Consider the following 15,631-nt stretch of genomic DNA (forward strand, 5'->3'; position numbering starts at 1 on the left):
CTGATTGAAGAGGATATTGCATGTTGATGTATGAAATTCACACAGAGGGCAGAAATCAATATTTCTGCCTTAAGCATTATAGGTTGAGATATCTGCAAGACTGCTACATGGGGTTATTAAATAGACAGTTGGATATACTAGTCTGTGGCTCAGAGGGAAGGTAAGACATGGAAATTTATTTGTGAAGTTTTAGCGTCTGAGAACAAAATCCATGGTAAACAAGTACAACACCTAGAAAGAGAACAATGTTCAAAGACTTTTCAGAAACAACATTCTCCTTCCTCTCCTGTGTTTTAAGTTTTCCCTTGCTACTGGATAATTCTCCTCAGCTTAAAAACATGCCATTTTCTCTTCCTTCTTAAAAACAAATGAACACCCCCACACTTCCACACACACACATCCATGCACGCATACACACACACACACACACACACACACACACACATAACCTTGCCTTTACTCCACTTTCCTTTGCAGCCAGTGTCCCTTTTACTGATGGTCTTTGCAGCAAACCTCCTCAAAAGAGTGAGCCATGTGAACCAATTTCAATTCCTCCTATTTTTCTTATCTAACTCAGTCAAACCAGGTTTTTCCTCCCTCTATTCAAAATTTTTCTTACCAAGGTATCCAGTTTACCTCATTTCTAAACACAAGGCCAATTCTCTGTACTGGAATTATTTGACTCATCAGTAGCACTTAGTATGGTAATAGTCCCCTCCTCCTTAATACACTACATTCAACAGCCTATCAAGACAGTACATCATCTTTAAAAGTCTCTGATAGGTTGCCCATTCTCAGTCTCTTTTGCTGACTCTTCCTCCATTCGCCTCAATTTCTACTTTACTCCAGTTCTTAATATTGGGATTTAGTTCTTGGTTCTCTGCTCTTTATGAACACTCAGTGCCTTGGTGATCTCAGCTTCATAGCTATTAATATTATCTATTTCCAGTGATCATAAGTTTATATCAGCAGCCAAGATCTGTCTTGAACTCCAGACTTGTATATCTAAATATATCAACATGTTCACTTGGATTTCTGATTGACTTCCTAAATAAAACATATCCAAAATTAAAATGTTGATCTTCCCCTTCATAGCCTCCCCCATCTCAACTGAAAGCAACTTCTTTTTTCAGTTGCTCAAGCCAAATATCTTGGTGTCATCTTTGACTTCCTTTTCTCTCATGACCTGTATTTAATCTGTCAAAAAATCCCATGGCTCTTTTCTCAAATATATCCCAAATCTGAATCGCTTCTTACCACATATGCTGCCACCTTGGTTCTTAGCCAACATTCTCCTTCCCTGATTACAGCCAGCCTCTAGAGTCTTTTTTCCTTCTGTTTTTGCCCTTACCATTTCATGCTATTCTCATTACAGAAGATGCAAAAAAAACTTTAAAAATATATTTTTCAAGTCTATCACTTTTCTTCTCAAAAAAAAGTGTCAGTGAGAGAAATAAGCAGCATTTGCAAAGTTCTATGAAGACCTATAGGGCCCTGTGTGATCTGGATCTAAATATATGACCTCTAGAAATCTCCCACTCATTCACATCATCTAACTACATGGACCTCTGGCTGATCCTTGAGCCCTCAGTGTATTCTGTCTTAGGGCATTTGTTCTGACTGTTCCCTTTGCTTAGAGTTCTTCACACAAGGGTAATTCCCTATATTCTCCATCTTTTAGGCCTGTCTCATGTCCTCTCATCCACCTTTTTGCTCAAGCCATTGCTGTGGCAACCACTTGAGTGCAGTTAGAACCTGACTGCACCTTACTCAGCTGTTTCCTGCCCCTGTGTTTCTCTGCTCCATGGTGTGGTGTACCTGAAGGAGACTGCTCAGCTGTTCTGGAGCCTATGTGAACCTGGAAGTGTGAAGAAATTAACCCTTGACTTGGTGGTGGGGTGGAAACCAGTGGATAAATATACCCCTCTTTTGTGTCTTGAGTAGATAATTCTGAGGTGCCTTCTACATGGTTCTTCATGGGGGATTGGACACAGTTGATAGCATTATCCAGCTCAGTACTGCACTTTTGGATATGCTTCTCTGCTTTCCCATTTTACCATGTCATCCCACTCTTGCTTCCTATTATTTTCTCCACATAAACCACCTGCATGGAACCCCAAGTTCTATTAAAGAAGCCAGAAACCAAGCTAATTTATTTTCTCACCTCAATCTTTGCGTAAGTTCCCTTCTTGATCTCTTTATTTAAAATTGCTACCTTACCACTCCTCCAACTTCAGGATTTACTATCCTCATCACCCTGTGTTTTTTCACTATAATAATACCTTCAAATCATACTATGTAATTCAATTATTATGTTCTTTTATTAGAACAAACGTTCTACTAAAGGTATTAGTCTGCTTTGTTCTTGGATTTATCCCTAACCTATTCAGTAAAAATATTTTTCCAGAAATTTACTGAATATATTTACTGAATGCTCTGTGAATATAAAACTGATCACAGCTCAATACTGAGCCCTTCAGGAATTCAATATTTAGATGTAAGGCAGAAAAAGGAGTGAAATGAGAATCTAAGAAGGTAGGAAATGGTAATATCATCGTACCAAAGAGAAAAGAGGGTTTTAAAAAGGAGAGAGTTGTAATTCAGATAAAAGTTGCTGAGAGGCTGAGTTGCATGAAAGAAGGTAAGTTACAATGGCACCATAATCATGGAGGTCATTGGTGGTGAATGAGAGCAGTTCCAGGGAAGTAATGGGAATGAAATGTTTTATTACCAAATGCTATTTGAATCGGTTGAGACTGAATATAAGCATTTCTAGATGTTTTCTGTGAAAAGCAGCAGAGATTTGAGGTAATAGAAGGAGGAGAACATAAAAACAAGGGAGGGAGAATATTAATCAATATAATTTTTTAAAGAAAAGTGTAGTTCTATGGAGGAGGAGAGATGTAAATGGCAAATAAAGTTCTGCAAACACTAAAGAATTATACAAAAAGATCTTATACATAATCCCACTTACACTCCCTACAGCCTTCACTAAGTGAGGTAGAGCATTGCAATTCCCCATTTACAAAGAAACAGGCTTGGAGATAAATGATATGTGCAAGGTCATGCAGCTAGTTTAAGTGGCAGTCATGATTTGATACAAGACCTTCAGATTCTAAATTTTTTCTCTACCACATGGAAAGAAATTAGGTTGTTTTCAATTTAGATATGCTGAACTTGTATTGCATATAAAGCATTTTAATGGAAGCAATAAAGCCTTGTTATTTAGGACACTGGAATTGGAGAAAGCTAGAACCAGCTGCCTAACACTACTATGATATTTTAGAGATTTTAAGTTTCCAAAAATCTTCTAATATTGACAAGAGAGCAAGTTCTTTCAGTACTTACTTTATTCAGTGTTATGGTAAATGTTTTAAATTCATTATCTTGTTAATGCTCATAAACAAAACACATTACCTGGACCTAGAAGAGAGAAGAGTAGCTGTGTAAAAACTGGGCCACTCCAATGTTTAAGGATTCGAAAGAAAAGAGAAAAATAAGAGAAGAGGGAAAGATTAAATAGTGTTAGGAATAAAGGGCTTTTTTTTTTAAATGGAAACCAGATATCAGTCTTACTGAAGATGAGAAGTCTCCTGTGATGAAAATGAAGGAGCTGGAAGATGGGTGGAGGGAGAGCCACATGAATATGGAAGTTAATTTGAATTGAGATGACGGAGAATCAAAAGAGGTGGTTCATTTTTCAGCAAGCTGGAGGCAGAGCTGTATTTACAGAGATTTTTGGTTGTGGAAGGGACTTGGGAGATATATTCTAGAACAGTTCTCTCCAGTAGAACTTTCTGCAGTGATGGAAATATTCTGTATCTGAATGGTCCAATATTGTAGCCACTAGTTACATGTGTTACTGAGCACTTAAAAAGTGTTTTGTGTGACTGAAGTATTGAATTTTAATTTAATTTCAACAAATTTAAATAGCCATGTGTGGCTAGTGGCAACCACATCAGATGTAGTAGTGTTAGAGAAAATATACAGATTGTGTGATTAATATGAGCATTGGAAATTGCATGCCCCTATTAATTGACTTATCGAGGCACCCAAGCCTGAGATTTCTGAACAGAACATTGGCTTTTGTGATTGTGAGTTTAGCTTGATTATCAGATAGAAAGGTACCAATGTATATTCTAAGGAAATTGGTTTAAATGTATTTTTACTTCTTTTTATCAGGGTATTTCTGACATCACCATGAACACAGAAAACACTACCTTTTCTCCGTTCCTTTATAAAATTGTCTTGTGATATCCATTTTAATGATGTTTAATGTTCTATCTACTAAATGAGATTCAAAGTTCCTTAAGGGTAGAAAATATGGGTTATGCTTCTCCATGTCTATGGCTATATCTTCTCTAGTCTATCAGGACTACTAATTTTGTTTAAGGTCCAGCAATGAGAATAAGGGCTAATCCTCCCAAGAAGTTATACATGGGAGAAGGGACCCTGTAAAAACTGACAAGGAGAATCTTTAGGAGCCTTGCTAGCCTCTAATATTACCTCAATCCATCCAGCTGCCTTCCTGTTGGTAGGAATTCCAGGTTTGGAGCAACTGCATGTCTGGATCTCCATTCCCTTCTGCTTCGGCCCTTCTGCTTCCCTTCTGGATCTCCATTCCCTTCTGCTTCATCCCTGCTTGGTAACCTGCACCCTCCTCTTCATCATTCGAGGTGATACAGCCCTCCAGGAGCCCATGTGCCTCTTTTTGGCCGTGTTGGCAGCCACTGATCTGGTCTTCTCTTCTACAACACTTCCCAAAATGCTGGCTATTTTTTGGTTCAGAGATCAGGAGATCAACTTCTATGCCAATCTAGTCCAGATGTTCTTTCTCCACTCCTTCTCTATCATGGAGTCAGCAGTGCTGCTGGCCATGGCCTTTGACCACTATGTGGCCATCTGCAAGCCACTGCACTATATCACCATGCTTACTGGGCCACTTATCACCAAGACTGGCTTGGCTGCTGTGACTCAGGCTGTGACACTAATGACTCCACTCCCCTTTCTGCTTAGATGCTTCCATTACTGCTGAGGTCCAGTGATTGCCCACTGTTACTATGGGTACATGGGTGTGGTAAGGCTGGGCCTGTGGGGACATTCGCTTCAACAATATCCATGGCATTGCTGTGGCCATGTTCATAGTGGTGTTGGACCTGCTCTTTTTTGTCCTGTCTTATATCTTCATCCTTCGGGCAGTTCTACAGCTTGCCTCTCAGGAGGCCCACTACAAGGCCTTTGGGACATGTGTGTCCCACATAGGTGCTATCTTGTCCACCTACACACCTGTGGTCATCTGCTCAGTGATACACTGTGTGGCTCACCGGGATGCCCCTCATGTCCACGTATTCCTTGCTATCTTTTATCTTCTTTTCTCACCCATGGTCAAGCCCATCTATGGTGTCAAGACCAAGCAGATTTGTGATCATGTGCTCAGTCTATTCCAGAGAAAGAATGTACAGATACGTACTTTCTTCCTTAACCACTAGTCCAGGACCTATCAGTCCAGTGGATACTGAATTGAGATGGAGAGGGAAAATCTCAGTAAGAAAATTTCAGAGTTTGGCAATTCTCCAGTATGACAAGGTCCCACTCCTCACAGATCTACCAGTCAGATCAAACTGGGTGTGTCGCTATAGTCTGATAGCAGAGGTTTGACCTTCCTATTCTTATAGGTTCATCACATGATAAAGGAAAACATAAAGAACCTCTCAAAGCATTATTGTCATCTAAGTGAAAGACAGTCGAAATACTGCCTGAGATTGGCACAAGAAACTGAGGTCTTGGTGAACTCTTCATCCAGACTGAGGAATTGAACCACAAATTTTATGACTAAAATGCCAACACCACAACTAGTACTGAAATTGCCACAAAATCCTTCTGGTAAGTGGCCTCCAGCCTCTGCCACTCTTTTTTAGCCTACTACCACTCAATGTTATTAGCTCTACAGTTGGACAGCTCCACTTCTAATGAGACTTATTCCTTCCATTAAGTCAGTTCCTTTCTGACTTCTGACTCATACTAATGACCAATTCTTTTATTGAACACTTAGCAGAAGAGTCTCCTGACATCCATTTATATTAACTTATATCATCATGTAACTAACTTTTCACATGTATATGCCTTCTGTCTCCAAAAAAACTTAGTAATATTTATTGAATGAATGAATAGAAGAGCTGAACACGATCCTTGAGCTATGGAATGTAGAAACAGTAATTAATACCTTTCCAGCTTAAAGTTGAGACTGCTGAAGCTAAAGAAGAAAATAGTTACAATACATAATTGCGATAGGCTGAATTACTGTTAGGATATTTATTCTCTTGTCTCTCTACCATGGAAGGGGGCTTTCCTCACTCAAGGAATGTTAAATATTGACTTTCTTTGACCAGTGGAATTTGAGTGGTCTTGAAATGTGCCACAATAATCAGAAATGTTAAAATGTGTTGTGTAGCTTGGCTCAGTAGCGCTCAATTTTCTCCTCTGCTTACGACAATGATCATGTCCCCAGAGTTCTTCCTTCAATCTAGACCAGTGATAGAAAAGATACATGGAGCAGATGTGAATCTGACTCACAGCCTGGAATATAGCCACAGATGACCCACAGTGTTCATATAACATGAGCAAGGATGATTTTGTTGGGTTTATTTTTTTGTAGTAAACCACTGAGATTTGGAAGTTGTTTCATCGAATAAGCCAGGGAAAGCTGATCGTTGGAGTTGTGAGCTCTTTCTTGCACTCCAACTCATGACAGTTCAAGACCAAGTATTTAAAGAAAAGAAAATGCACTATTTCTTCTTCTAGTATATCTTAAAAATGATACTGGATTTCACTTATCTTTCTGCTTTTGTCTTCTTATGCAAACTCTAATAATTGAACACTCCTTTAGTCAGTTCTTTGTAAAAGAATCTCTCATACACACTTTTCATGAAGGCCTGCTTATACAACCGTGTTCTGTTTTTCATTTTGTGACCCTTTTCTTTCTTCAGTAATAATTAAAAGAAGTTTCTTCGATTGTAAGAAAAGAACACAGAAACCTGACAGTCTCTGAAAAAGCATCTCCTGACCCTCCAGGCCCATGTTGTGTCACGGCTTGCCTCTTAGGCACACATGAAGGTTGGTGGTTTCAATGGGTCTCTGGCCAGTTCCCAGTGTCTCAGTCATCCAGACGTTGAGGTGGGGTAATTGGACAGCAAGGAAAGAAGCAGTGTGAAACAAAGGCCTCTGACTCTGTCCCCTAAGACTTCCCAAACTCTAGTTTGGTTTTTCTCAGTAGAGATGAAGCATTCTATGTGACAAATTGTTCAAGAATATTCACTCTCCCAGAGTATACTTCCCCACATATTGACCATGAGGATAGCCATCTGCATCACTTTGATCAATGGGGTATAAGCAGATGTGGTACAAGCAGAGGCTTGAAATTTGCTTATACAGTCGGGCTTGTTGTCTTCTGACTCTGCTGCACCATGAGAATGTGCCCTGGTTAGCACACTGGTCCAAGGAGGATGAGGGAAAAGTGGAGCAGAGCTGCCTGATCAACTTGCAGCTTGAAGCAGAGCCTCACAGCCAAGTCCAGCTTGGATCATCAGATCCTCTGCTGACCTTCAGAGGCATAAGCAAATCCAGTTGAGATCAGCAGTCATCTCAGCCAATCTCCAGATGTATGAGAGATACATTTTTATGTATGTACAACATACATTTTATGTTGTATGCCACTGAGATTTTTGTGGGTATTTGTTCCACAGTACATTCTGGAAAATAACTGTTTCTGTCATTATTATTTAGTAAATTGAATATAATTGATTAAGTATTCCCAGGATATAAGATCTGATTTGTCCCTATGTTTGGTACAGGAATGACCTTGCCTTTTAAGTGACACGCATACCCTCCCACAGAGAGTGATTTTTGCCCCACACAGAAGTCTAATAGTATATGAACTCCATTACCATGTAATAAACAACAGTATGCACCGTTAGCTTTATTCACAAATAGTTATTTCCTATCTTATATCAACACTGTGTGCTTAGACGGAGCACAGCCCTCATGAGAACAGTACACGCAAGCTATTTTTAGACTTGAAGGTTTACCATTACACAAATACAAGAGGATACAGAAAATGCATTTGAACGAATTCTAACTTAATTACAACACCTCCAATCATTCATGCACCCTAGCTCTGGATTTCCTGGACCCTGAGTAACTGTCAGTAAGTTGCCCAGACAATGCCTCTGCATGAATCATTGAGTGACCCAGACATCCATGTTAGCTATGACAGCCCCAGCCCATTGATAGCTTGGAAATGACCAAATGACAGACTTAGAATACCGACTAACAAAACAAGGAAGTCAAGCTTCAGTCTACATTTTAGCAAACACATTAGAAGTAACCAAAGTACTTGAATATCATTTCATGTGTTTTGCTTGGAATACTTCTGCATCACTATTGTGCTTGTAACCTCCCTCTATTGTATTTTTCATCTCAGATATTGTAATTTTCATAGATAAATGTGTTTTTCTTTCATCTCAGATATTGTGGTTTTCATCTCTCAAAATTTGATTTGGTTATTTTTTACATCTTCTGAGGCCTGTATCTGACATGCTCAATATTTTCTCTAGCATCTTGAATATACAAAATATCTTTATAATTGTTTAATCTTTATATGCTAACTTTATCATAGGTACCTATTTTATTGGTTTTGACTGATTGATTTTTATTATGTATATTTTCCTGGTAATTTCTTTATTGAATGCCAGATGTGTTGAATTTTGGGGTACTGGATACTCCTGTATTCTTTCTTTTTTTAAAACATCTTTATTGAGGTATAATTGCTTTACATTGTTGTGTTAGTTGCTGCTGTATAACAAAGTGAATCAGCTATACATATACATATATTCCCATATCCCCTCCTTCCCACCCTCCCTATCCCACCCCTCTAGGTGGTCACAAAGCACTGAGCTGATCTCCTTGTGCTATGCGGCTGCTTCCCACTAGCTATCTATCTATTTTACATTTGGCAGTGTATATATGTCCATGCCACTCTCTCACTTCATCTCAGCTTACCCTTCCCCCTCCCTGTGTCCTCAAGTCCATTCTCTATGTCTGCATCTTTATTCCTGTATTCTTATATATATTCTTGAGCTTTGTTCTGGGACATGGTTAAGTTGTTGAAAACAGTTTGATTCCATTCAGGTTTTGCTTTTAGGTTTTATTAGTCAGGACTAGAGAAGCTTTTAGTTCAGGCTTTATTTGTTACCACTACCGAATAAAAACATTTTTGAAAAATCTATGGTGACTTGTAAGTTATGAGGCTTTCCACTCTGGCTTGTGGGAACAGAAACTATTCCCAGCCTTGTATGAGTATTGGAGATTTTTTCCTCTGATTTTGAGTGGGCTTTCCCTAGTTTCAGGTAATTTTCCTCCCATGTAAGCACTGAACAGTACTCAGATGAAGACTGAAGATCTCCAATGCATTCTCTCTCTCTCTGCAGCTCTCTCCTCTCTGGTACTCTGCCCTATGAACCCTAGCTCCCGTGGATGTATATGTTTGATGTATTTTGGGGGGTACCACATGCATAAAATTGGAAGTCAGATTTTTTAAAGTGTATGTGATCACTTAATCAGATAGTATAGAAAGAATCAAAGGCCATGGCCAGATCCTGGCTTTCTATGAATAGAACAAAAATCAAGAATGACAAAAAAGCAGGAGTAGTCATCAGAACCTAAGAAAATGTGGAATTGGGTAAAGAGTTGAAGAAATCATGAAGTGATAGACTGTTCATATACTGTAGAAGCAGAAATCTGAATTTAAACTACTGAAGATGTCAAAGTGGTGCATATATTCTCATAGATTCCAAAGTCCCCAATTGTCTAAAAAGGTAGCTCTGCAAAACAGGGGCACAAAATGGTCTACTCAGGTAAAGGAAGAATCTTAAAGTTTCCTTTTGTTCCTATTTTCTTAAGCCTTTTAATATTTACATTATTGTATGTTTTATAGTATAAAATACTAATATAATGCCATGTGATAAAGTACATATTGTTTGTTTACATAATACAGTAATCAATATGTGTATATATACATATATATGTATACATATATACACATATATATATACACACACCTTCAATAGTTTAAATTCAGATTTCTGCTTCTACAGTTTATGGATAGTCTATCACTTCATGATTTCTTCAATCCTTTACCAACTCCACATTTCCTCATGTTCCAATGACTACTTCTACGTTGATGTCATTCTTGATTTTTGTTGTATTCCGTGAAGGTAGAAATGCCAGAGTCTGGCTACGGTCTTTGATACATACATACATACACATAAACACGTGAATGATCAAATCTACAGTATACTGACTTGAATTTTTTAAGTCTACTTCAGCTATTCTTACCTCCTTCTTGGGAAAGCATGTTCTGATTTCTGCTCTAGTCCAAGGGTTAAGTCCCCTCGCCTTTACCCAGGGATGGCATTTGGTGTATTTTTTAAGTGGTTGTGATACCAAGTAGAGTTGAATCCTAAGTATTTCTATAGTCATTCTTAGAAGAGGAGTTTCGTGCACAATTGTGTTTGAGAAGCTCAGTGAGTAAAACTAGGACTGGACTGAAGGGTGACCCTTGCTGCTACCCTCAGTAAACCACACGACTAGAGCCTAGGAGTCTGAGAGATGGTCTCCCTTAGGTGTGATCTCAGGTTGGGAGATGTCTAGTTTCATTTTTGGTAGGTGAGTTCCTATAATGCTGAGACCTCCCTCTGAGAATGGTTGGTTGGTCCTGGCTTTGCTTCCCTCCTTACTTCTGAAACTTTTGTGACACTGAGGCTGTAACGTCACTTCTTTTTCAAGACAAATGCTACAATTTTAAAAAGAAAAAGATGATATAAATTTTCTGACTGTTAAGAGTTTGTTCTTAATTTAAACAGGTAATGGTAGGTATCAATTATTTTTTATAACATTGAATATATTTAAAATTTTAATGTAGCAGTTTTATTTTTAAATGACCATATTAAGTATAACCCAGGAATTATATATTTGGAATTATTTAATGGGATGATAAAGATTCTAGATGTAAACTTGATTTTGAAAAATTGCATTTGTCCTCATGCATTTAAGGAGTTCACTTGCAAAAGGTTGGAGAATCTATTCTCTAAAGCACATATGCAGACCCTGGTGTTTGATCTGAAACTTCCAGAATGGGCAGGATTTGGATGGACCTATCTTCAATATAGAAATGCAGATCAAACAACTTGGCTTCCACTGTAGGACTGTAGAGTGGTTTTACCTATCTTAATCCCTCATGAGGTTAAGCACTAATCAAGAAACTAATATTATGTGCATGGTGCAGTGTCAACTTATAGATAACATAAGTACCAATTTGATCCTTAATAATGATCGCCAAGTCCACTGTCAGCACTTGGCTTGGGCTATTGGTGGAACCAATAACCACCTATGACTCTAAGTTTTTTCTGAAGCCTCAAGACAGTAACATCTTAATTACATTACTTTGTCAAACCCCTGAGTCATACACAATTTGATCATCTCATCAATCTGAACTTAGAGAAATTTTTTCATTCATCCATCCATATATCCAAACATTTATTGAGCCCTTAATGTTACAGGTGGTATTCTTGTACTCATGAATTACAGGATCAGAGCTATAGGGCAATGTGACAGGAGACCAAGTGTGAGAGACCAGCATGAAAGAGACTTGAATGCTAGAGTTAGAACCTTTCGTCCATGGTCTCTCTCAGCACCCATTCCTAAAAGCCTACTCTGCCCTGATTCTCTGCCCTGTTCCAGCTTGGTAAGTGCTTGGTTTTCTGATGGCTGCTTCAAAGTTTTGCCTAAGAGTTAGTTGTGAGTCTAATTGCAATCTATTTGATGACTAACATCTTGCTTCTTCCCATCTTCTGACTCTGGCTACAGTCTATACTATTCTATAGTTCCAAGTTTCTGCCATTACCAGCAATATCACCCACAAGAAAGATATAAGAATGAAAGACAAGAATGGAAGGAAAACTTCTAGATCCTGTATCATGATCAGAAACAGCAGTTTCCATAATCATTCAATGAGGGATTAAAAATCCTCAGAAGCTGAGCCTGCTGAAAGATCCTTAATGGAATATTGCTTCTATATCTGGTCCTCATAGGCATGTAAAAGAGTCCACCCCTCTCTTCCCTTGGTGAGACCCACTATTGCTTTTTAATTTAGAACTTAAAAAGGAGCTTGGGGTGATCTGCTAAAATCTCATTTTACAGATGCCATTGAAGTCCCAAAATTAGTAGGTAAATCTCTCATTCAAGGTCATATATAGTTGAGTACAAATGAATTACTGTTTTTTTAAAATATAGTCATAAAATCTCATAGCTTGATTTTTATAGATAAGTATTTATTTTTACACAAAAAAATTTAATTCAGAAACCTAGACATTCAGGGAGGCTTGGGAAGATTCATCCTGGGGAAGCCTGCCAGTCAAGATCTCTCTCTTATGTAAGATTATATTGTTAGCTCAGAAAGAGCCTTGAAAGATAAGGAGGCACTCAGAGGGTGTGTCAAGCTAAGAAATCTATCTGAACCAGGAATTTCCTGGTTGGGGCCTATAAGCCTTAAAACAAACTAACGCTTATAAATTTTGGTCATTTAATCCTTCGCAGAAGTTCTTCCCAGAGATAATACAGAAACAGAAGTATTATTTTTCTCATTGATTCATGGTTCAAAATAGAATTATACAGAGCTGAACTTTCTTGAAACAGATGAGAGTAAGTGAGCCTGATCTACTATGAGGTACCTGTCCTAAACTCTAGGAGCCAGCAGGACCTCTGGTTAAACAAAACAAGTCTGTTGAACAATTCTCTCTCTTCATTATTGGTCCACCTCAATGAAGGATGTCCCAACAGAGGGAGTAGTAGCACAGTGATAGCATGACAGTGAAAACATTGTGTCTTTGTAGACACAATGGTAGAACCAGGTTTCAAACCCAGGTCAATATATACACAATGCAATACTACTCAGCCATAAAAAGAGAACAAAATAATGCCATTTGCAGCAACATGGTTGCAACTAGAGATTATCATACTGAGGTAAGTCAGAAAGAGAAAGACAAATAAAAATGACAAAAGATGTATAAGGGCATCTGATATGGCAGAATAGGTTTATTTTCCTGGTTTCAGATTAGGTTAGGCACAAAGATCCTCTGTGCCTGGCAGAAGGAAGAACATTAGTTGGGACCATGCCTCCCACTCCTTAAACTTAGGCTCCCAAGGCTCCAAGTGGTGTGGAAGTGGATCCTAAGCATTCCTGGGGCATAAGTAAAATAAATAAGTTGGCTGAGAGAGAGTAAGAGTGATCAGTCAGGTCAGTTTGCAGAGGGTTCAGCAGCTGGGACAAAGGGATGAGTAACAGAAAGATAGAGTAGATAGTCTCTGCCAGGGTACTATGGGGCTGTGACTGCAATCTCAGTGGATCAACAGTATTAGAGAATCCAGTAGAAGGAGGTCATGTACCAGAGGCCACAGTGTGAAGAAATACCATAATTACAGCATAAGATGTATCTGCAGTTGAGGCCAGCCAAGGAAGCAGGAGACAGTCCTCTCCCATATGAGTACCAAGGTGGCAATCATGTGAGAACCCACCCATCCCCTACTGCAGTTTTAAATCTAGCACAAGGAAGACGGTGATATAAAAACTCCTGTGGTGGTGGGGGGGGGGGAGCGGGGGCGGGGCGGAGTTAATCCTGTATCAGACTAAATTATAAATTGGAATTGACTAAGAAATCCAAAGTTGATTGAATTTGCTTGGAAGTGCTATCTTCTACAACTCAGTTTGATTTTATTATTATTCTAACCCCCATTGTGCATAAATAATGCAGAAAGAGAAAGAATGAAGTAAATGACATTTTGCACAACTGAGTCTATGATTATAATTTTTTTACTTGTTATACAAGGAAATATTTAGAGGTATTTAGACTTTTACCATCACAAGACTATAATTAGGTGGGTGTCACTAGTTTAAAAGCCTCAGATTTACAGGGGTGGGTACTGGGCAGCCAAGGAGAACAGAGGAAAGCTGGCTCTGTTGATATGATTTTCTACAGAGAAGCAGAGGACAGAGAGTGTTTTCTAAAGCTGAGGCTGGTACATTTATGAGTGAGGCACAATTGCAGACATTCTTTGGCTTTCCCAAGGAACTTTCTGCAGTTATTCTTTATGCCTGATCCTCCCATAGGCCTTTCAGTGAATGATAAAATATGGTTATTAAAAGGCAAATTGTTTTTTTATGTGCCAGTGAGTATGCAGGAATTTTAGATTCATTATCTCATTATATCCTTATAACTAACCCATGAGGAGTTACTATCATTACTTCCATTTTCAAAAAGAGGATACTGAAGCTTAGATTGTGCAACACATACACAGTCTGAAAGTTACTGGTTCAGATCCATCTCCGCCCTTTACAGTAATCTCCAAACTACTGAGACAATTAAAAGATCAGTGGTTGCAGGGGTTAGCATAGGGAAAGATGAGTAGGTAGCACAAAGTGATGTTAGGGCAGTGAAAATATCCTGTATGATACCAACAGTGGATGCATGTCATTATATATTTGTCCAAACCCATACAACACCAAGAGAACCCTGATGTAAACCATGGACTTTGGGTACAGTTTGCATCTATGTGGTTCACTTGTAACAAATGTACTGCTCTCTTGGGAGATATTGGTGATGAAGGCAACTATGCATGTGTGGGGATGGGGAATATATAGGAAGTTTGTACCCTCTGCTCATTTTTGCTATGAACCTAAAACTGCTCTAAAATATAAAGTATGTATTACATTCAAGGGCCTTCTACTTCAATAAAACTTCTATGAGTCCACAAGCAATCTACAGATTTAATCTGATCCTTATCAAATTACCCATGACATTTTTCACAGAACTACAACTAGTAATCTTAAAATATATATATGGAACCATAAAAGACCCAGAATTGCCAAAGCAATCCTGAGGAAAAAGAACAAAGCAGGAGGCATAACCCTCCCAGACTTCAGACAATATTACAAGCTAGAGTAATCAAAACAGTGTGGCAATGGCACCAAAACAGACATATGGATCAATGGAACAGTATAGAGAGCCCAGAAATAAACCCACACCCCAACGGTCAATTAATCTTCAAAAAAGGAGGCAAGAATATACAATGGGGAAAAGACAGTCTCTTCAATAAGTGGTGCTGGGAAAGCTGCACAGCCACATGTCAATCAATCAAGTTAGAACACTCCATCATGTCACCCAAATATAAACTCAAAATGGCTTAAAGACTTAAATATAAGACACGACACCATAAAACTCCTAGAAGAGAACATACGGAAAACATCCTCTGACACAAATCATAGCAATATTTTCTTAAATTAGTCTCCCAAGGCAATAAAAATAAAAGCAAAAATAAACAAATGGGACCTAATCAAACTTATAAGCTTTTGCAAGCAAAGGAAACCATAAACAAAATGAAAAGATAACCTACAGACTGGGAGAAAATATTTGCAAATAATGCAATCAACGAGGGCTCAATTTCCAAAATATACAAACAGATCATACAACTCAATAACAAAAAAATACCAACCCAGTCAAAAAATAGACATCCTCCAAAG

At 38.4% G+C, this 15,631-nt stretch overlaps 1 protein-coding gene across 1 annotated transcript; it reads left to right on the forward strand.

Annotated features, from left to right (window-relative positions):
• Positions 1 to 2,631: 2,631 nt before the first annotated feature.
• On the forward strand, positions 2,632 to 5,489 carry LOC113624661 (olfactory receptor 52K1-like). The gene is given in 3 exon segments (XM_027114554.1): positions 2,632 to 2,641; positions 4,470 to 5,086; positions 5,088 to 5,489. Coding segments are annotated over 3 exon segments (1,029 nt in total).
• The last annotated feature ends 10,142 nt before the right edge of the window (positions 5,490 to 15,631 follow it).

Source organism: Aethalodelphis obliquidens, unplaced genomic scaffold, assembly GCF_003676395.1.
Source record: "Aethalodelphis obliquidens isolate GAN/ISIS:26980383/991018 unplaced genomic scaffold, ASM367639v1 scaffold14, whole genome shotgun sequence".
In the NCBI taxonomy this organism is placed as follows: domain Eukaryota; kingdom Metazoa; phylum Chordata; class Mammalia; order Artiodactyla; family Delphinidae; genus Aethalodelphis; species Aethalodelphis obliquidens.